The sequence below is a fragment of the Sapajus apella genome, unplaced genomic scaffold (genome assembly GCF_009761245.1).
Source record: "Sapajus apella isolate SASKATOON/1434 unplaced genomic scaffold, GSC_monkey_1.0 scaffold47, whole genome shotgun sequence".
Taxonomy (NCBI): Eukaryota; Metazoa; Chordata; class Mammalia; order Primates; family Cebidae; genus Sapajus; species Sapajus apella.
In genome coordinates, this window is record NW_022436987.1 from 4,147,372 (window position 1) to 4,170,907 (window position 23,536).

Below are 23,536 nucleotides of genomic sequence, written 5' to 3' on the forward strand. Positions count from 1 at the left end.
GAAGACAATAAGGCTCCTAAGAATCTTAAAAACCTTTGTCCCAAAGCAATCTCACAAGAAATCCAAATCAAAGTAGAGAGAGGGCTATCTGTTTTTTGTTTTTTTTTTTTTTTGAAACAAGGTCTGACTCCCAGGCTAGAGTAGTGGCTCCATCATGACTCACTACAGCCTCACCCTTCCAGGCTCAGGTGATCCTCCCACCTCAGCCTCCAGAGTAGCTGGGACTACAGGTATGCACCACCATGCCTGATTATTTTTTTTTGTAGAGATAGGGTCTCACTATATTGCCCAGGCTGGTCTCAAACTCCTGGGTGCAAGCAATCCTCCCAATTCAGCCTCCTAAAGTGCTAGCGTTACCGGTATGAACTACTGCACCTGGCCAAGGGGCTTATCTTGAAGTGATTTGCATGTGTGCTTTTTGCTATTATAAGGGATTATAAAATGATTCATCAGAATCCTGTAAAATGTTTAAAGGTAGTATATCAGCTTGGAGTGAAAAGAACAGAGACAGCACAAAATGAAGAAAAGACTTTGGACCCTTATTACAGGCACGAAGCAGATGGAGAAAACTACTTACCTATAGTAATGAGCTACTTTTTTTTTTTTTTTTTTTTTTTTTTGAGACAGAGTCTTGCTCTGTCACCAGGCACCAGGCTGGAGTGCAGTGGTGCAACCTCGGTTCACTGCAATCTCCGCCTCCTGGGTTCAAGCAATTCTCCTGCCTCAGCCTCCTGAGTAGTTAGGACTACAGGCATACGCCACCATGCCCAGTGAATTTTTGTATGTTTTAGAAGAGATGGGGTTTCACCATGTTGGCCAGGATGGTCTCAATTTCTTGATCTTGTGATCCGCCCACCTCAGCCTCCCAAAGTGCTGGGATTACAGGCGTGAGCCACCACGCCCGGTCATGAGCTACTTTTATGGAAAAGAAAAGATGAGTTAGAGGGCAGAACCAAAAGCCCAGAGTGCGCAGCTAGAGACAAGATAAATGAACCACACCTAGTCAAAGAATTAGCAACAGATGCCCCGATGAATATGAGAAATACATCACCAGTGACTGCTGGGTGCCTCGTTTTCCCTTTTTTGAAAAGAAGCATATTCAGTGGTTACCTTAAGCCTGTCACGCCAGTGTATTTTGGGTAGCAGATACATATTCTGTTTAATTTACAGGTCTTCACAGCAAGAAGCAACACGCAAGGAGCTGCACACAAGGAATGAAACTGCGCCCCAAAAGTCTCATCTATATCTGAACCTGATTTTTTTTTTTTTAGACGGGGTCTCACTCTCTGCCCAAGCTAAAGTGCAGTGCAATCTTGGCTCACTGCTACCTCCACCCCCCAGGCTCAAGCAATCCTCCGGCCTCAGCCTTCAGAGTAGCTGGGACTACAGGCATGCACCACCACACCCAACCAACTTTTTTATTTGGTAGAGGGAGGGTTTCAGGCTGGTCTTCAATTCCTGGGCTTAAGTGATCCTTCCACCCCAACCTCCAGAGTACCTGGGACCACAGGTGTGCACCACTACATCCAGCTAATTTTTGTATTTTTTATAGAGATCAGTTTTTCCCATGTTGCCCAGGCTGGTCTCAAACTCCTGGGTTCAAGTGATCCGCCTGCCTCAGCCTCCCCAAGTGCTGGGATTATAGGTGTGAGCCACTGCACCCGGCCTTTTCTGGAGTTGATTTTGGCGACAGAGTCCATTGCAACAGACTTCAAGCTGATGTCATGAATAAGATGAGACCTGAGATTTTAGGGGAGAGACTGAGTGTATTTTGCATCTGGGAAAGATGTGAATTGTTGTGCCCAGGTGGCAGGCTCTGGCAGACTGTATTTTTCAAATATAGGTACCACAAGCTACCCCATTCCACATACTGTCTTATAAAGAAATGCTGATATTCCTCTCATCAGGTGGTGGAAATTCTCTTCCCTTCTCTTGAGCTCAGGCAGCCCTTTGTTACTGTCTTAACACAGTACAATGGAAGATAAACTATCTGACTTTTGAGGCTAGGTCACTAACATGCCATGCATTTTTGCTCTGTTTTCTTGGGATTCTTACTCTCGGAACCCAAATATCATGCTATAAGGGCATGCTGCCAAGTGTGGAGATGACATGCAGGTGTTCCCAAGCTGAAGTTGCAGCTGACTACCAGCATCAACTGTCACACATGTAAGCCTTCGGATGATTTCAGCCCCTAGCCATTGAGTCACCCACAACTTTCAAGCTACCCCAACTGATGCTGCAAGGAATAGACACAAGCTTTCCCTGCTGAGCCCTACCAACATTCCAATTGGTGAGCAGTAAATTTTATTTTAAGCCACTAAGTTTGTGGTCATTTGTTACACACAAATAACCAGACCAGTACTGACAGCATCAAGGTTGGATTCAAGGCAGCATCTCAGGTAACAGGGGCTATGGCCACAGGTCCTCCTGAGGGGGGCCTGCCATGGCCAGGACAGGCCCTGCAGCATTATCTTTTACCCAGAGCTACTCAGAAGATTATTCTTCTCTTTAAGCTCTTAGCTTCTCCCTGATCTAATGTTACCTATATTGGCCATGGAGCCTCAAGACATCTCTGGATTTCACCATATCACAAACTGAGGCCACCCTCTGTATAAAAACCTGCAAATGTGAGCTGAAATCATGGCTCCACTGCCAAATAGCTAGGTGGGCTTCAGCTTCCTCATTTGTAATGTAAGTTACCGAGCCAGATATATCTCAAGATCCCTTCCAACTCTAACATCCCAACAGAGAATGTACTGGGCCTCCAAAGAGTTCCAAGTAAGGGAAATAAGATCCACACAAATATCGACCCTATGAGATACTATATGATAAGTGTCATTTGGCCAATTTAAACCAAAGATTCTGAGTGAATGCACAGGGGACAGGGATTTGTCTTAGCTGGGTGGTCAAAAGAAGCACTGGAAGAGAAGGGAACATTTGCATCTAGAGTGGAAGAAACATAAAGTTTGCATTAGAGAACAGTGAACTATTAGGGCAGAAAGAAAGACCAGGGCCAGGTCCTGAAAAAGCCCTACAAACCAGGCTAAGCTTGACTTTATCATGGATAGCAGTACTTTTGGGGCAGGAAGACCCCAGGAATGCTCATAGGAAGGGAATGTGGTGGGATAATAACAGAAGGATCAAGAGAGGCAGGCTTGAGTTCCTCTTCCTATTAGTTCTATATCCTTGAGGAGTACCTCCTCTTTTCTGTGCCTCAGTTTCCCAATCTGTAAATCAAATGGGTTAGACTGAATGAGCTCTAAATCCTGCTTTCAGCATTGCCTTTCAAAGAATCTATAGACTAGATGAAGAGAGAGTCCAAAGCTGAGATGACCCATTAGGAAGGTACCATAAGGACTCAAGTAGCACAACAGACTATGCTCGAAGAGCCTGCTCTCCCATCTATCTAGTTGACTAATCAACAAATAGCCAATGGCTTCTGTACCAGGCATTGCTCCAGGCTCTAGGAACACAGAAAGACATCAAAGTTCTTGTCCTAGAATTATCTATTCTTACAGACACTCAGCACCTACCACAAGCAAAGTTCCCAAACTCAAGGCTGATATAGGCTGTTATTTCCAAGTTGCAATGACCCAGGTGCTGGAGTTTCACAGTGAAGAAGCTGTGGAGGAAATCAACAGGTCTTCGGAGAAGAGCCCCTGCGGCCTGCCAGGTCTTCCTGCACAAGTGAAATCTCCTGAGAGCAATAAGTGGCAAAGTTCACCCCATCTACACAGCTGAATTAGCTCTCAACATAATACTTCCTTTTTTGCAAGTTACCAACCTGCTTCCAGTCCCATCCCAGGTCATCAACACCAACACAGTAAAGGCTGACCTCTAGAATTAAGAAGAGGCTTGAGAATCCCAGCCCCGAACCCCAGAGCTGGATGCAGCCATATCTTGATAGCCGAAGTGGGAACAGTCTTGGGGAGAGTGTATCTGACAGGTAAGGATAAAACAGTATGCCTATTCAACCTCACTAACAAAAACAAAGACAAGGAAACCTACTTCAAGAGACCAAAACACAGCAAAGAACAAAACTGAGGCGGTCACATGAATAGCTTAGATTTCTTCCTCCTACGCATTCCTGCCAAATCAAGACTAAGCTGTAAAGGAAAAGGAAGGAATAAAGTAGCAACACACCCGTGAAAACCTAGGGAATGGAATCCAGGGTCTTTAACCCACACTGGCTTTGTGGCAGCACCAGGTGAAGTCTTACGCAAATTAAGGGTACAGTCCTTCAAATACATACCTTGACAATTACACAGGGTCCCATCTGCCCACCCCCACCAGTTTTCCTTACCCAGACCTCCCTCTTCCCCTAAAGCTAGATACAAATGCCTCTTAGAACCACTGGACTCCTCTGCCTTCATGTGGATGTTGTGGAGGTCCCCAAAGCAGCCAAAGTGTCAACGGCCCAGCTTTCCAAGGCCCCAGCACCACTACCCTCCCCAGCCAAAGCTCTGGTCACACCGAGGAGTCTCCTCCTCCTTGGACTCATGTGCTGACGGTGATAAAAGGGCCCCAGGTCACTACCAAACATCTATTGAAAGGTCAAACTAGAAATTCAGGTGCCAAGATCATCACTCCAAGTTGTAAATACCTTGGAGAAAGAGAATGAATCATCCCTCTTTGCCCTCCGGTGCCCAGCACAGAGCCTGGTGCCTAGGAGAACCATCTGATTTCACCGACAATGCCTTCCTAAATGAACCAGTGATTTACTGTTTTACTCAGCCCAAAGAACACACCCAGATGTGGCCACGGGTGAAGGCAGCCAAGGAAATCACCAGATCACAATGTCTAAATAATGCCTATACCCCAGGGGTAGTCTCTGAGAGAGGGGTGTCACTAGCCACACAGGCCTGCAACTTCACACCAAAAGCCAGACTCCCAGGAAAGAAAGGAGGGAGGGAGGGAGAGATGCCAAAATGTGCTAGGAAGGAAGTGAGACTTAGAAGGGAGGCAGGAAAGATGCTTTTTTTAGGCACATCTGAGGCTCAGATATTTACAAACACCATCTAACATGTTTTGATGGCAAGCATGCTGAGAAGCTAAAGGAAGAGCAGTTTCTGAAAACACTTAGAAGTAAGGAGGCAAGGCTGGGCGCGGTGGCTCATGCCTGTAATTCCAGCACTTTGCAAGGCCAAGGTGGGTAGATCACAAGGTCAGGAGTTTGAGACCAGCCTGGCCAATATGGTGAAACCCCATATCTCTTCTAAAAGTATAAAAATTAGCCGGGCGTGGTGGCAGGGGCCTGTAGTCCCAGCTACTTGGAAGCCTGAGGCAGGGGAATTGCTTGAACCCGGGAGGCGAAGGTTGCAGTGAGCTAAGGGCCAGGGCACTTTGCCTCGGCGACAGAGCAAGACTCTGTCTCAAAAAAAAAAAAAAAAAAAGTGACACCACCCTTTTATAACTCAATCAAGACAGCTGCAGGTGGGAAAAAAAAAAAGAAGAAGGCGGCATTTACTCCAAATAGAAACTGGAGCACCTGTCAGAAGTCTTGAGTCTGCTTTGAAACTTGATGTAAATACTGCCAACTCCCACCCCTCTACCCCATTCCTGCATGGTGAAAATTAGAAGGAAAAAAAGAATATTTAAAAGAGTTGAAAGTTGCTGGGAATGGTAATCTCCATGTCAGGTCCTAAATACTCAATTTCTTTAAAATTACGAATAAAATGACAAGTCACATATATTTGTTTCACTCCTACAGTCATGTGATATTCTAAAAAATGGGAACCTTAATTCCCAGCTCCATCTGCCAGCTCATGGTAAGAAAGCCACCAGGCTGACAAGAACCCAGCAACGTGGTTCCCAGGAGCAGGCTGGGAGACAAAGACTCTGAACCTTGACCTGTTTCTGCCTTGGACACCAACACGTTCTGGAAGAGGTCAGTTTCTCCCCCTGCTTTGCCCAAGAAGTTGTTCCTTGCCATTCCCAGCCTCGCCCAGTCCAGGAAAGCTGCTATGCCACCAAGGCAGGTCTAAAATTAGAGGGATTGCCTGGGCAGGGGGTGTTCCTATCAGTCCTGCTGCTGCAAAGCGGAAAGTCAGTTTCCTTGGCTAAGTCCCAAGGTTTTATGTACTTAACAAGTCAGAGTCCATCAACCCTAGTTTGGCATACTCCATCTAGGCTGTTTCTACTGGGACAGGGCCCTGTATGTATGGTGTGGGGAACTCCTGCCTCCTTCATGACAATCACTCCCCAGGGGTTATATCCATGCACTGTTATACCAACTATATCTGGATTCCAGTTCTGAATGAACCAAACGTTTACCACAACCTCTGACCAGACCCTGTTAGACTCAGCCTAGCACTGCACAGCCAGATATCCAGGAAGGAGCTAGCCCTGTGCAAACCAAAGCTGAGCATCCTTCTCACAGCTATCCAACCTAGAGCAAAAGGCCCCATAAGCCAAATTTGTCTACCACCTGAGATTCAGCAGAAAGGGCTACGAAAGGTACACAGCTTTAATAAAAGAGACTAAAGGTTCTTTTTTTTTTTTTAAATAAAGACGGCGTTTCACCATGTTGGTCAGGCTGGTCTTGAACTCCTGACCTCAGGTGATCTGCCCACCTTGGCCTCCAAAGTGCTTGAATTACAGGCGTGAGCCACCATGCCCGACCAAAAACTTTTTTTTTTTTTGAGACGGAGTCTTGTTCTGTTGCCAGGCTGGAGTGCAGTGGCGCAATCTTGGCTCACTGCAACCTCCGCCTCCTGGGTTCAAGTGATTCTTCCGTCTCAGCCTCCTGAGTAGCTGGGACCACAGGCAAATGCCACCACGCCCAGCTAATTTTTGTATTTTTAGTAGAGACGGGGTTTCACCATGTTCGCCAGGATAGTCTCGATCTCTTGACCTTGTGATCCACCTGCCTTGGCTTCCCAAAGTGCTGGGATTACAGGCGTGAGCCACCGTGCCCGGCTAAAGGTTCTTTTAGGACATCAGTGTCCAGCCTTGGCCAATATCAGGGAAGCCCTGGTGAGAGTAATGCACATCTATCTGTGTATCTGTGAGTTGTGGAAGCTTTGATCTCATCCTAGAAAGAGGGCTGAAATTTATTGAGTAGCTTTATGTCAGCCATAACGCTAAGCACTGACATACATTATCTCATTTAATCCCCAAAGAAACTCTGTAAGACAACTACAATTATTGTTGTTTTACAGATAAAATAATGAAGATTTTACAGGGCACAGGAAAACGTTCTGAGAGCTCACCATTTGGTAAGTGGTTGGAACTTGGATTTGAACCAAATCCATATGATCCCGAAATCCTGGGTTTCTCTAAACTCTTATAAAGCCCAGACTGCTGCTTGGAGTTTGTGCTAATATGTCTAACTGCCTGTTCACCCTTACCCCAGTGTGGTCAGCCTCCCTCACTACAGTGCAGCTTAGCTTAGGCACAGGCCTCAAGCTCTCCCCCACCACAGGAAAAAGTTACAGCCAGAAGAATATCAGCTGCTTCTTGCTGCCCCATCCTTGGAATGCTAGGCACAAAGCAAAGCTGGTTTTAAGGCTACTGTTTGCTATCTCACATGGAAACTTATAGAAGCAGAAAATATATTCTGCCTAATGGTCAGCATAAGCTGGCCTAGACCAGTCACCTGGATGATTTTCAGTCAAGATGATGATTATTTACATTTTGGAGGGATCCCACCCAGGACCGAGGTCCCTTGATGCCACCCCCTCCAAGCGCTCCCCAACCTACCTGCTCAGGGTCCCCCGAGGGGCCTTAGTGCCTCCGGCTCCATGGGTGATGCTGGAATTCTTGTTGGCAGTCATGGTCATTTCGGCTCTCTGCAAACCCAGAGCCCTGCAAAGAAGATAACGCCTGTAAGCCAAGTTTCCACGGGCAGACAAAAGCACCCTGAACATCTTCCAGATGACCACCAAAAGTGCCAAGAGGGTTTCTGTGGCAGGTGGTAGAAACCACTTTCCCACATAACGTTTAACTCCACGTGTTACAGCTTCAGAGCCCCAAGAAACTCCTGGCCTGGAATAGGGAAGAGTGTGAGCTAACAACATCACTTCATAGAAAAAAAAAAAGAAGCCCAAGAAACTCCATCTCCCTCCATCTCTCCACATTCCTTAAAGTTTCCTCAGCTTCTGTCATTCCATACAGTCCATGGTTTTTGCCATATTTGCATACCTCCTGACATACTATTTATTCAATATTTTTCTTGAATACATTTGAAACTGGCTTCCTTTTATTAAAAAAAAGTAACCTCATCCTAAACAATAAACTATTCATTCAACACATATTTATTAAGCACCCATATCCAAGGCAAGTGCAGTCTAGCAAACAGTAACACAAAGTCTGTAACTTCATGCAGCTTACATCCCAGTGGGGAAAAACAGACAATGAGCACACATGAATTATCATGGGTGTGATAATAAGTGTACATTTGTGTATAACATGTAAGGTGATAATAAGTAGAATGAAAAAAATTAGGCAAGGTAGAGCCAGGCATGTGGCTTACACATGTAATCTCAGCACTTTGGGAGAGCGAGGCAGGTGGATCCACTTGAGGTCAAAAGTTTGAGACCAGCCTAGCCAACATGGTGAAACCCTGTCTCTACTAAAAATACAACAATCAGCCAGGTGTGGTGGCAGGTACTTGGGAGGCTGAGGCAGGAGAATAGCTTGAACCTGGAAGGAGGAGGTTGCAATGCCAAGATTGCGCCACAAAAAACAAGCCGGGGTAAAAAAAAAGACACAGGCACAAAAAAAAAAAAAAAAGAAGAAGAAGAAAGAAGAAAGGAAAGAAGGAAGGAAGGAAGGAAGGAAGGAAGGAAGGAAGGAAGGAACGAAGGAACGAAGGAACGAACGAACTTAAAGCAGAGAGAAAGAGAGTGAAGAGGGTATCTTATTTTAAGTAAGATGTTCAAGGATAACCATTATGATAAAGTAACATTTGAGTATACATCATGAAATTGGGAGCTAGAAATGCTAATCATATTTTTTCTAATACCCATTAAAATAAAAGTTATATACATTAAGGTATTTAAATATTTACAGAGTAAAGAATGTCTGTTCGTGTACCATATATTCTTAGCTAGTATATCACCAATGGTAAAAGCAGTATCCTTTCAGAAACACTGTTTTATGCCAAATAATAAAAGGAATACAAAGATTAAAGTCTAAGGGTACATTCAGATTGGAGAGAAGGAAGTAAAATTATCTCCACTTGCAAATGGCATGATTTTCTATGTAGAAAATCCTAAGGATTCCACTAAAAAACCTATTAAGCTGGTGAGTGAGTTCAAGAAAGTGTGTGGGATACAAAATCAATATTAAAGATCAATTCTGAGCCAAGCGCAGTGACTCACTCTTGGAATCCCAGCACTTTGGGAGGCCAAGGCAGGCAGATCCCTTGCGGCTAGGAGTTTGAGATCAGCCTAGACAACATGGCAAAACTCCCATCTCTAATAAGATACAAAATTTAGCAAAGTGTGGTGGTGCATGCCTGTAATCCTAGGTACTTGGGAGGCTAAGGCACAAAAGTAATGAACCTGGGAGGCAGAGGTTGCTGTGAGCTAAGATCGTGCCACTGCACTCCAGCCTGGGTGACAGAGCAACACTCTATCTCCCAAAAAAACTCAATTTTATTTCTATATACTAGCAATGAATAACCTGAAAATGAAATTAAGAAAATAATTCCATTAACAATAGCAGCAAAAATAATAAATCACTTAGAAATAAAAAAAGAAAGAAATGCAAGACACATAAACTGCAAATTATAAAACATCATTGAAAGAAATTAAAGACATAAAAAATAAAAAGATATACCATGTTCATAGATCAGAAAATTTAATATTGTTAAGATGGCAATTCTCCCTAAATTGATTTATATACTCAACAGAATATCCATCAAAATCCCAGCTAGTTTCTTTTCAGAAATTGACAGGCTGATCCTAAAATTTTATGGAAATGCAAGGGATACAGGACAGCCAAAACAATCTTGAAAAAGAAGAACAAAGGTGGAAGTCTCAGACTTGCCAATTAAAAAACAAACTACTACAAAGCAACCAGGACAATGAAGTACTGACATAAGAATAGAAACAGAGATCAATAAAACAGAATCCAGATTCCAGAAATAATTCCTTACATTCATGGTCAATAGATTTTCAATAAGGATGCCTAGACAATTCATGGGGAAAGAAGAGTCTTTTCAAAAAACTGTGCTGAGAAAACTGGATATCCATATACAAAAAAATAAAGTAGGGTCCCACCACATACCATATTTTAAAATTAAGTAAAAATGTAATATAGCCCTAAATGTAAGAGCTACAATTACAAAAGCAAAGCTAGAAGAAAATAGAAGTAAATCTTTATGACATTGGATTATACAACAGTTTCTTACACATAACACCAAAAGCATGAAAAAAACAAAAGAAAACGGTCATGAATTGTATTATGACAAAATAAAGAACTTTTGTGCTGTAAGCAATACCATCAAGAAAGTGAAAACACAGCCTAAAGAAAGGGGGAAATTTTTTGGAAATCATATATCTGCTAAGAAACTTGTATCCAGGGCCGGGCGCGGTGGCTCAAGCCTGTAATCCCAGCACTGTGGGAGGCCGAGGCGGGTGGATCACGAGGTCAGGAGATCGAGACCATCCTGGTCAACATGGTGAAACCCCGTCTCTACTAAAAATACAAAAAATAAGCTGGGCATGGTGGTGTGTGCCTGTAATCCCAGCTACTCAGGAGGCTGGGGCAGGAGAATTGCCTGAACCCAGGAGGCGGAGGTTGCGGTGAGCCGAGATCGCGCCATTGCACTCCAGCCTGGGTAACAAGAGCGAAACTCCGTCTCAAAAAAAAAAAAAAAAAAAAAAAGAAACTTGTATCCAGAATATATAAAGAATTCTTACAATTCAATAATAAAAAAGTAACACAATTAAAAAGTAGACAAAGGATTTGGCACAGAAATTCTCCAAAGATATAAACTTGGCCAATAAGCATATGAAACCATGCTCAATCTCATTAGTCATTAGGGAAATACAAATCAAAACCACATGAGATATTACTTCACATCCACTATAATAAAAAAACAAAAAGGCAGATAAAAGCAAATGCTAGTAAGACTGTAGAGAAATTGGAACTCTCATTCTTTGCTGGTAGAAATGTAAAATGGCACAGCCACTCTGGAAAATAATTCAGTGGTTCCTCAAAAAGTTATACTCAGAGTTACCATATAAACCAGCATGACCCACTCCTACGTATCTGTTCAGGAAAAATGAAAATATACGTCCACACAACCACTGGTACATAAATGTTCCTAAAAGAACTGCTCATAGTAGCCAAAAAGTGGAAATAACCCAAATGTCCATCAATTGATGATAAACAAAATGCAACAAAAATGCGGTATATACATCAATACAATGGAACATTACTCAGACATAAAAAGGAGTAAAGTACTGACACATTTTTACAACATGAATAAACCTTGATTCCGCTTTAGTAAAATGTCCAGAATAGGCAAATCTATAGAGACAGAAAGGAAGTAAACCAGGGGCTGCCTAGCACTGGTTGAGGGTGGCAGAATGGGACATGACTTATAGGAGTGTGGGATTTCTTTTTGAGGTGATAAAAATGTTCTGGAATTAGATAGTGGTAATGGTTGTGCAACTCTTGTGAATATATTAAAAACCATTACATTATATCAATGAATTTTACAGAATGTTAATTACATCTCAATATAGATGTTGAAACTTAAGAGCTAAATAAATCATTTTTAAGTGCCTTGGAGAGCGGGTGTGAGAGACAACACAACCAACACATCAAGCACATTTCCAATGTCAATGTGCACCATAGCCTAGGCAAACACCACCAACACGGAAGCTGAACCGTTCACAAACAGTAGTTCTCTCACTTTGACTGGAATTCTCACAACACATTGACCAAAATGAAGTATATCTGGGTGTGAAAGTTAAACATATTTATTTATGGCCACTGATGACCTTAATCCTGGAGACCATCTTATTTATTACCTTGGTGCAAATAAGTGATTGGTTTTGATGATAAAAATAAGTCAAATCCTAATTCTTGATACCATTTATACTTCTTTCCTAATCTCAATATGAAATGTACTAGCTCTAATTTCTTTAACTTCGCATAAGCAATCAGTTGTGGTTTTGGTGATGGTGATAGGGAGCTGTATGGTTGCTGGAAAGACAGGGAGCAGCCAGTAGGCAGGGACTGATCGTCTGATGGTGACAACAATGAAACATCCCTCCAAGGTGAATACAGCAGATGCTTCTGGAAAAAGGAAACCAACTCTGAGCCTCACTTTTACCCTTCAGAATACAGAGTCAGTCCAGCTAACTTTTTTCTTTTTGGTAGAGATGGGTTTCTCTATGTTACCTAGATTGTTCTCAAACTCTTGGTCTCAAGTAATCCTCCCACCTCGGCCTCCAAAAGCGCTGGGATTACAGGCATGAGCCACTGTGCCTGGCCCTATAAATTTAAGTCTATATTAATGGCATAACATTTGTGATGGTGATGATGACAATGATAAAGTCAATCTTGTCCCCAGGGCATCTATGCACACTGGCTCTAGTGAGATACTCTCTACCTGCACCAGCCCAGTGCCAGGTTAAGTGCTTGGCATATCATATGGCTGTGTGTGCAACAGAGAAGCGAGAGACAAGGCAACCTCTGGACGTTTTCTCAGGCCATTTCTCAGGGTCCTCAGGAAGCACAGTGCTACAGGATCAACTTGCTAAGTATTGGCTTTCAACTGTAGCAATAACCAACACCACCCATGAAAACAACACTTGACCTGCTCCATCAGTTCCAGGGCAGGCCCTTGGAGAAAAGGCAAAAGATTTGTGGAATGACCAGAAACTGAAATATGTGGGAAAAAAAACATGATGAAAAACATATTCCTTCTTTCCCTGAATTTCTGCTTTTAGGAGGGTAGACTCACTGCTCTGAAATGCTATCATGTAGTTGCATATGAGAACACAGAGCCAACTTACTAAGAAAGAGAAATGTAGCTGACTCTGACATCTGGGTGGGCTAAAAAGAAAAATCCTGTGAAGATGTAACCAAGAAAGAAGCAGAACAAAATTGCTTCCAGGCCCATGACAGGGACAGTTAGTCACATCTCTCCAAGGGTGCAGCTGCCATTCTCAGAAGTGGCCTGGGAATTCAGGCATCTTGAGCCAGCACTGCTGAGAACCTCAGAAGGGCGCACTAGGTTAGAAGGACAGAGATGCCTACTTACCAACCTCCCCACCAACTGCTCTCTCTGGCCCAGGTCTATCAGGGTCAGAGAATCATTTGGGACTTGAGGAACTGAAGGCCAGGCTAACCCTTTACACCCGAATCTCAGACTTGAGCACTCTCAGCATTCTGGCTTTGTGGGCCACAATATTTCTCTCCACCTCCTAAAAGCAGTCCCAGGCCCTCATTTATGCTTTCAGCCTGATACCCTGGCTAGTCAGGATGCAGGGAGAGAAGACGCTCCTGAAGCAGAGGAAATGCCCATGGAAATGAAGCAGAGACACAAGCGTGATGAGAGGCTTCTTTACTAGTTCCCAGGCCGATCAATGGCAAAGTCCAGGCAGGAACTGCATGTTTAGAAAAGTAAATTGTTCAATTAGCATATACCATCAATCCAAAGTTCCTCAAAAACACAGATCTGACAAATCATAGACAACTATCTATCTGAAGAGTTACGATCCAGAGAAGGGAATGGAATAAGGTACCTCTGGAACTTTTCTACAAACTGCATCTAGGCAAAGAGGCACAGTCGTAGGGCCCAAGGGGCAGTGGGAAAAACACCTGCCTTGAGTCCAGCCATGCCTCTGACAACTGCTAGTTATGTGACCTTGCTCCAGTGAGCTTCAAAGACTCACTTTGTCACTATAACAGCCATAATAGCAACATGACCTACCTCCCATGATTGCCCTGTCTGGCAATAGAAGGTTAATAAATGTTTGTTCTTCCAGATCATGCTTCCCTAGGTATTTGGAAGACAACCTCTCCATTCCCCAGTCTGAGTCATTTTTCAGATTCCCTAGTACTCATTCAATTCACTGACTCTACATCAAGCACTGTGCAAGGTGCTAGGATATTAACATGGAAAGTACACAGTCCCTGCCCTGGAGAAGCTAACAGTGAAGGGAAACGAGAAAGTAAAAAGTGGACTCCAGGAAGACCTCATCAGGAGGTGACATTTGAATTTAGCCTTAATCTGTTACCCACAGTAAGGGGACCTGAGGAAAAGCAAAGGAGTATTTATTATGAGACACGCTGCTAGACTTTTTATACATGTAATGATAACAGCTAAAGTTACAAGCACCTCATGTGTATTAAGCCATTTAACTCTTTAACAACCCTGTGAAGTGGCTACCATTAATATTTCACAGGGCTAGCTATACTTCATCAAGGAAAGCAAGACAGAAAGCAGTGAACTAGCTTGCTCCAAGTCACACGGCTAGACAGGGGCAAGGCAGGGATTTGTGCCCAGATGACCTGCCACAGTACCCTGACTCTGAGCCAGGACCCTGCACTGCCTCCAACTGTCTTCTAATTTAGTTCTCACCATTCTACAAGACAGTGATAATACAGTCTCATTTTTCTGATTAGGACATTTAAATTCAGAGAAATTAAATGACTGGCCCAAGATAACTCACCTAGTGAAGGAACAGAGCAGGAATGCAGACCCAGCTCTGTCTCACTTCACTGTCCACCACTTTAACATTGATGGGATGCTTTAAAATGCATAGCATCAGGCCCCACCTCCCGAATGGGAATCTGTGGGGACAGGGCCTAGGAATCTGCATTTTAGCATGCACTTTAAACCAAGCTTATATGCCCTTAAGTGCAAAAACTTATGTCCCACAGCATGTTCTCTAGGGACTTAGAGGGGTCACAACTCACCATTTCCCCAAGAATCTGCCTAGCTATGAACAGCTAAAAGATGGAAATTCAGCCCCTCTTCCTCCTCCCCCATCCCATTGGCTTCTTCCACCACGCAGAGAACCACTGACCCTCAACCACAAAAAAACACGCATACCACAGGATCCCTCGAAAGCACTACCAATGGCTCATCTAAGCTCTGTTCAGTCTCCAGGTATGCTCCACCTTCCCGTATGCCAAAATGACTCTTCCTGCCACACACCATGGTAGCTAACAATCTCTTTGCTTGCTTTCTCCTCATTTTTCTAAACTCCTGGGAAAAAGCATTTATACCAGAAGTCATACGCTTGTAGTCTGCAGAAGCAAAAACATGTCTCATTTGGCCTTCCTTTAATTTTTAAATAATTTGAATTAGTTGTCAAACTTTGGAACGCAGGTGAGTACAAAGAAATATTCAGATTCTAGCTTCTTTTGAATAATGAGAAAATTTGCCATCACTGTGTGCACTCCTGTATGACAACAGTTGGCCAGCGCTGGCCCAGTTAGATGTGGCGGGCCCCCTCCACTGCAGCACTGTGCCTCCTCATCCATGGCCTCCTCCTAGTCTGTTCTACTCGGCTGCAACCTGACCTCCCAGCCAACAAGTAAGTGTCACGGCTCTCCAGCCTGTGTCCCAGTAGGAAGGGTTAGGAGGCACGGTGTTGGGAGCAGCCATACACAACACCTCCTGGGTGGCCGGGCAGGAGCAGTACAGGGCACAGCCTCCTGGCTGCTTGAAACCCCCATCAATTTCTCTTACTGCCACAGGAAGAAAGACCTCCTGGAAGGCTGACAGCTTTTGCTCAGTCCAGCCTTCACCTGGCAACTCTCTCTAGCATCCTGAGTGCTCCTTCTCCCTCTGACCTGATCCCATCACCTGATCCACAGAAGCTCTCTCAAAAGTCCAAGGAGGGACTGATGAGAGGTCAGTCACTGAAGGGAGCTCTTTCTGAGGGGTGCCCCACCTCTAAGAGTGAACCTTCCCATTCTAGAGCAAAAAACCTATCTGTCCTTGTTTAGGTGACATTTCTAAATGTCTATTGGATACTCTTCTGCAGGCGTAACCGTGGATGTGATAGTATGCCTTGCTCTTGAAGCAGCAGACACTGAGCCCTGAGCGATGAGGAAGAAATGCAACCATTTGGAGGAAAGCCTCTCATTCTGCTGAGGTTCAGGTCGCCACTGAGAGGAAACGTAAGCATTGCCCAGCACCCTGCTTTATAGCCCAGGTAAGATAGTCAAGATGCCCGAAAAAAAGGAAACTTCTCAACCACTTGAGGGAATTTCTACTATATCTATGTTCCACTACTTTCCTAAGCAATTCTGCTCATGTGGAAGTCAAAGCTTAGGCAGCAGCCTAAAGGAACAGAGAAGGCGAGAAAGGGGACAGGGCTCCTGTGTGTGTTCTGAGAGCCTGGTGAAGGCCAGGAGACTGCCAGCAGTACAATGACCCTACCGTGTGCAGCTGTCGCCTGACTGCTCAGGGGCCAACCTGCCTACTCATGCTGCCCAGCAAACACCACCTCAGACCCTCTTTACCTTCTTGCTGACTCCTTCCTGCACCTCTCCACATCCAAGGGCACTGGCCAAGGACACGAGGAACAGACTGACAGCTCCCCAGAGGAGGGCTGCCAAGAGTCTCTGCAACCAGTACTGGCACTCAGATTCTAAGAGGCTTAACAAATGCAACTAAATCAGGATGATCCTTCCCCCATGGGACTTCAACCTCACCCTCGGCACCTGTGTCTTCTGAATGCTCACATCAGCCCCTGTTCCTCCTGGAGCAGCGAGGCCCCTGTTAAAATTGCTGTGGAAAAGCTCCCCTGCTTCCTAGAAAGAGCTAAGCACACCAATGCTATAAGCAGAAGTCACAGCCCCTTCCAACTGATCCACTACTTGCCTGGTTCTCAAAGGAATAAAAGGGCTCCTAGAAACAGACTAAGAAAGACCCTAAGAAAGAGAAACAGTTAATGGCCCCTTTCATTCTATCTTCTTGGTGCTGCCTCCATTCTCTTCCTGCCATACCTCCCTTCCCCCCACCTGCACACACAACCCAGAGCTGCTGCAAACTTCAGTGATCTTAGATTAAGTTCCTTTTAAGTATCTAAACCAAGGTTCTCAAAAATGTGAGCTTTCACCTGTAATCCCAGCACTTCAGGAGGCGGAGGCAGGAGGATTGCTAGATCCTAGGTGTTTGAGACCAGCCTAGGCAACAGAGAGAGACCCTGTCTTTATTAAAAATAAAAAACTAGCAGGGCATGGTGGCACACACCTGTAGTCCCAGCTACTTGAGAACCTGAGGTAGGAGGATCACTTGAGCCAAGGAGTCCAAGGCTACAGTGAGCTATAATCATGACACTGCACTCCAGCCTGGGTGACGGAGTAAGACCCTGTCTCTATAAAAAAAAAAAAAAAAAAAAAGAAGAAGACGAAGAAGAAGAAGAAAAGGGGGTTAGGAAGGATGTTCTCAAGACAGTCTCATTCCCTACAAAACAGCAACCCCCTTTTCTCCTTCACTACCTCTGTACACCTCGTATCTTAGATCTTTTCCATTCCAGCCCTAGGTCTAGAAAGTCCTTCAAGTAAAAACGTAGCAGGGCTAGTGATCCTGGTCAAGTGGAGAGGAACCAACACTTGTTTTGCTGGGAGGTCAGAGGATGGGTGGGTGTTTTCACAGGTCCCTGTGAGGCTGAAATCTCCCTCAGTCAGCCTCAGGAAAAGACAATTTTTTGTTGTTGCATAATAATCAGAAAAAAAAGCAAGAACGTTTTCCATTTCTTCACTGTCCACTTATCATTCCCACATCCTCTTTCCCAACCCTCCTCCTCAAAGAAAGCCCTTTAAGTCTGCTTTTTCAACCTCAACCATTTTTCAATCCCTTTTCCTGCCAGCTGGTCCTTCTCCACTTCAGTGAGGATCCTGCAGAGGTTTAAAGCTGGGTTTAAACACTTCCTGAAAGCCTGAAGTGGAGTGAGGACTTCTATAACCAAAAGAAATCTGGTTGTTTCTCAGATAGTTTTAAAAACCTAGGCATGCTGCGTCTGCCATTCTGGACACTCAGCCTCTCAGCAAGTGGCTTATCCTAGCTCTGTCAGGACAATGGCACCTACTCTGCCCAATGTCTTGTCAGCACTTGGAAAAAGAAGGCAGATTGGAAGCCTGACCCATAAAAAACCCTGCTCCTGGGGACCAACCACTGCCCTCTTTCGCTCTGACAAGGAGAACGTGGTAGGTCCTGCAACTGTGACGATCCGGAGGCCGCAATCCTATCTCGTGGCAGCGCCTTCCCCCCTCTGGCCAGCCACGTCTCACTGGATGACACTTCCTGCACATGCCAGGAATGTTCATGCCTCCAAGCTTTTGTTAAACCAATTCCTTCTATCTTCAATGTCCTCTGCCCCCATTCTTTCTTAAATGCCCAGTTCAAATGTCAACTTCTTCCTGACCCTCAGTCCTGACCTCCTCACCCTTCCCACGTTCTCTAGTCTAGCTAAGCTCAACCTGACTGATGACAAGCTGCCTCCTCTGCTCTAGAGGAAACACACCATCCACAAGCTACACCTTCTCTGAGGAAAGCCAGGAAATAATAAAGGGTAAAGGGACTGGGCAAAATCCTAATACCTATGTTTTCCCACCTATAGCTTAGGGACACTACGCCACCTCTACAATGAGAACATGAAGACCAGTGAGAAGCCATCTACAAAGAATGGCAGGTATTCAGAGCCCAGCAGCACTGGAAGTCTCTGGGCTGGGGATTTAGCTTTCCTTCCAGCTCCCAACTTCAACGCCTCCTCTCTCATCCTAACTCTTTTAGCTGCCTCCGCTTCCAGTTTCACTAAGACCCCCAATGGGCCACACCCATTACTTGTACTCCCTACCAGCATCATGGCTCCCATCACCTCGTCTGCTCAACTCTCAAAACCGTAGCTCCCATTACTCAAAGTAAAAGCCAAAGTCTTTACAATAACTTACGAGGCCCTCTATTTTCTAGGTCCCTTTTATATCTCTGCCCCCATTTCAACTACTCTCTCTCCCTCACTCTCTCCACTCCAGCCACACTGTCTGCTTACCATGTGCTCAAACACACCAGGTGTGTTCCTATCCCAGGGCCTTCACACCTGCTGTACCTTGTAACTGGAACTGCCTCCCTAGACAGGGTGAACAGCAGTCGGGCTCAATATTCCAGGCCCATCTCTAGTCCCCTCTGGCCTTCCCAGTGAAGGGTCTGACCCACTTACACAACCATAACCACTCAGAAAATTCAAAAGGAGGCCACACCCTGTGAAAACCCAAACGATTCCGGGCAGGAGTGGCTTCAGACCAAGAACTCAGCTAAAATTGCTCTCTGAAAAGATTATAAGGTCGGGCACAGTGGCTCATGCCCATAATCCCAGCACTTTGGGAGACTGAGGCAGGCAGATCACCTGAGGTTGGGAGTTCAAGGCCAGCCTGACCAACATGGAGAAACCCTGTCTCTACTAAAAATACAAAATTAGCTGGGCGTAGCGACACATGCCTGTAATCCCAGCCACTCGGGAGAGTGAGGCAGGAGAATCACTTGAAACCCAGAAGTTGCGGTGAGCTGAGATCACACCATTGCATTCCAGCCTGGGCAACAGGAGCGAAACCGTCTCAAAAAAAAAAAAAAAAAAAGAAAGAAAGAAAGAAAACATTATAATGGTTTTCCTATTATACAGTGCAAAGGTGCTTTCTCTGGGCTTAATGAATTCCAGCACCTTCCTTTCCTGATGTCTACTGTTTTGGACACTGCTGATCAGCCCTCCCTGAAATACTGTAATTGTAGTTAACTCTCAATCTGGAGCACACCCCCAGAGTGTGAAAGATCTTTACATTCATTAAAAGAGGGAGCAGGTTAAGAGAAGCTGGGAAGTAGTGTAGGAGTAGAGAAAGAGAGATAGGTGAGGGCATTTCATTTACTTACTTACTGGAACCTTTTGAGGGCATCTTACCAGCCAGGCCCCTATGCTGCTATGCCACGCTCTCTGGTCCTTGGCCCTGAGCAGCTCCCCACCCTGTCTGAGATGGATAAGTAAAGACTGTGGTACAGTGTAACAAGAGCTGTGATAGAAGTATGAACACAGAGCTCTGGGAGCCAGGAGAAAGGCACCTAATCAGGTGGAAGAATGGATGCTGCGGAGGACTTCTAGAAGAGACAGGAAATGACACTGGGCTGAGTCTTGTAGGATTGGAAGAGATAAAGAAGGCAGAAGAAAAACCATGTAGAAGAAAAACCATGAGAAAAAGTCAAGGAGATCTTGGAGCAAGCAGAGATTTCTTAGAAGGAAATAGAAAGTGATAACCATAATGAAGAACATGGACAAATTAGACATTAAATAAGAACTTTGTTCATTTAACAAATGCCATACAGAAAGTGAAAAGCAAGCCAACAGAGTATAAGACAATATACCCAGTAGACCATCCAAGGACTCACATCCAGAATACATCAGGAACTTCCACAAATAAATAAATAACAACTCAAAAGAAAATGGCAAAAGAATAGAACAGATACTTCACCAGAGAGGATACCTAAACAGAATACATCAGGAACTTCCACAAATAAATCAATAACAACTCAAAAGAAAAATGGCAAAAGAATAGAACAGATACTTCACCAGAGAGGATACCTAAACAGTGAAGTGAAGAGATATATAAAAGGTATCCAACTTCAATAGACATCAACGAAATGCAAATTATAACTGCAATGTAACACCATTAACATACCCACTGGAATGGATAAAATGAAAAAGAAAATACCTATGGTTGGCAAGGATGTGAAGCAACTGGAATTCTCAAACACTGACAGAGGAAGTATAAATCAATACTACCACTTTGGAATAAAGTTGGGTACTATATACTAAAGCTAAATATATGTATGCCCCATGACTCAGCGATTCCTTTCTTAATTTTATACCCATCAGAAATGCATACACATGTGTACTAAAACAAGCATGAGAATGTGCATAACAACACTATTCATAATGGCTATAAACTAAAAACTCAAATGCTCATAATCAGAAGAAGAGAAGGTAAATTTTGGTATTTTACATAATGATTATTATACAGCAATGAGAATGAACATCTACAGCCACACACAACAACATGGATAAATCTCTCCATTATTCTGAATAAAAGAGCCAGAAACCAAGAATACATACTAGATGAGCCTATTTATAAAAAAAAAAAAAAAAAATTAAAACCCAAAAATAGCCAGGTGTGGTGGCTCAAGCCTGTAATCCCAGCACTTTGGGAGGCCGAGGCGGGTGGATCACGAGGTCAAGAGATCGAGACCATCCTGGCCAACATGATGAAACCCTGTCTCTATTTTTAAAAAATTAAAAATAAAATTTAAAAAAACCCACAAATAAATCTATGCTACTAGAAGTCAGGAGAGTGGATACCCACAGGAAGACTGGAGGGAGATTCTGGGATATTGATAATAGTCTGTATCTTGATCTGGGTGTTGGTTACCTGGGTTTAGTTGTAAAAACTTGTTGAGTTGGATACATATATACATTCATGCTGTATTATATACTTTAACAAAAAGTTTTAATATAGCAAGCAGGATGCAGAGCTCAGCAGATTTGGGAACATTAGATCCACAAAGCAAAGTTATTAAGAAGCAGTAGAGAGGCTGGGCTCAATGGCTCAAGCCTGTAATCCCAGCACTTTGGGAGGCTGAGGCGGGCGGACCATTTGAGGTCAAGAGTTTGAGACCAGCCTGGCCAGCCTGGTGAAACCCTGTCTCTACTAAAAATACAAAAATTAGCCGGGCATGATGATGAATGTCTATAATCCCAGCTGCTCGGGAAGCTGAGGCATGAGAATTGCTTGAACCCGGGAGGCAGAGGTTACAGTGAGCAGAAATCACACTATTGCACTCCAGCCTAGGTGACAGAGACTCAGTCTTAAAAAAGAAAAAGAAGCAGTAGAGGGTAACTCTGGAACTGCAGATCTTAGATCATTAGGGCTCAATTTCCCTTTGGAGGAAAGCCCTTTGTTCCTCAAATCTGGAAAGTAGGAGAAGACACACCTATAGAGCCAGGCTCTGCCGGTTCTATGCAGGTATTTAGCTTGTTTAATCTTAGTTACAACTACATGAAATAGATGCCATTATCTCCATTTTGTGGATAAAGAAACTGAGGCTGACAGGTTAAGTAATCTGCCTAGAGTTTCATAAGTAGCAGACCCCAGAGTCTGGAGAGGTTGGCGTGAGACTCTATTAAGTGATACCAGAGCACATTAGTCCTTTGGTCTCTGTCACATCTTGTGGCAGGAAGCTACCATCCATCCCAAGTACACCCCTGCATCTGGATAAAGAACCCCTATCTGGATAAAGAATTAGAAAAGAGGCAGGCATGGTGGCTCATGCCTGTAATCCCAGCACTTTGGGAGGCCGAGGCGGGTGAATCGCCTGAGGTCAGGAGTTTGAGACCAGCCTGTGCAACATGGTGAAGCCCCACCTCTACTAAAAATACAAATATTAGCTGGGCACGGTGCTGGGCACCTGTAATCCCAACTACTCGGGAGGCTGAGGCAGGAGAATTGCTTGAACCGGGGAGGCAGAGGTTGCAGTGAGCCAAGATCATGCCATTGCGCTCCAACCTGGGTGAAAAAGAGAGACTTTGTCTCAAAAAAAAAAAAAAAAAAAAAGAATTAGAAAAGGATATTAGCAGAAAGTCCAATGCCTGGCCCCTGAATTCTGGTTGTCAAAACCCCATTTTCTTTAAGCCGTCTAGTTCAGAGGGCTCTGACTCAACACCAAATAAGCATAAGCACTGGTTATCATTGTTCTTCCCCATCTAGGAAAACGGGCTCACACACACAGACCCTGGTCAGGAAGACCTTCCTCAAACAATGCGGTCGTTCTGGAGCAGAGACTGCTGAGAAGGACAGTCTGTCCATCCACCTGCCCATGCTTTTAAGGGCCATGATGACGACAGAACTTGCCTCTTCCTCCCTCAAACAGAGCAAGCGCTGCTTGCCAGTTTCAGGCCTGTGCTTCTCACACTGTGGGCTGAGGTGCCCCAGGGCGCCATGGTAAACTTACAGGGATGCTGCAAATTTTAAATTTTTGAAGGAAACAGAGCAACACTCAACATTTGTTGGACACCCCATGTGTTCACAGTTTCAACAACAGACTGCATTACATTCTTTTGGTTGATGTCATTTCTTTGTGAGGCTGGGTTTTCGGCAGTTGCTGTAATAAAAAACAAGAACCATGTGAACAGCAATGTGGAATAGGAAATGAGGATGGTTCTAATCAATCTGGTTCCAAGGTCTGATATGCTATGCAGTACCTAGTAAGTAACTGTGGTTATTTAAGAATGGAATATAGCCGGGCGCGGTGGCTCAAGCCTGTAATCCCAGCACTTTGGGAGGCCGAGGCGGGTGGATCACGAGGTCAAGAGATCGAGACCATCCTGGTCAACATGGTGAAACCCCGTCTCTACTAAAAATACAAAAAATAAGCTGGGCATGGTGGTGTGTGCCTGTAATCCCAGCTACTCAGGAGGCTGGGGCAGGAGAATTGCCTGAACCCAGGAGGCGGAGGTTGCAGTGAGCCAAGATCGTGCCATTGCACTCCAGCCTGGGTAACAAGAGCGAAACTCCG

General features: G+C 44.5%; 1 protein-coding gene across 8 annotated transcripts in view; it reads right to left on the minus strand.

Moving 5' to 3' along the window:
- Positions 1-23,536, minus strand: part of DENND2B (DENN domain containing 2B) — a 182,262-nt gene that overhangs the window by 49,524 nt on the left and 109,202 nt on the right. For all 8 annotated transcript variants that reach the window (XR_004257578.1, XM_032240679.1, XM_032240680.1 and 5 more), the window contains one exon: positions 7,702-7,806. Coding sequence is in view for 7 of the 8 variants with exons in the window: in XM_032240679.1 (XP_032096570.1) it covers positions 7,702-7,781 (80 nt within the window). In the remaining variant the exon portion in view is untranslated. The remainder of the gene's footprint in view (positions 1-7,701; positions 7,807-23,536) is intronic.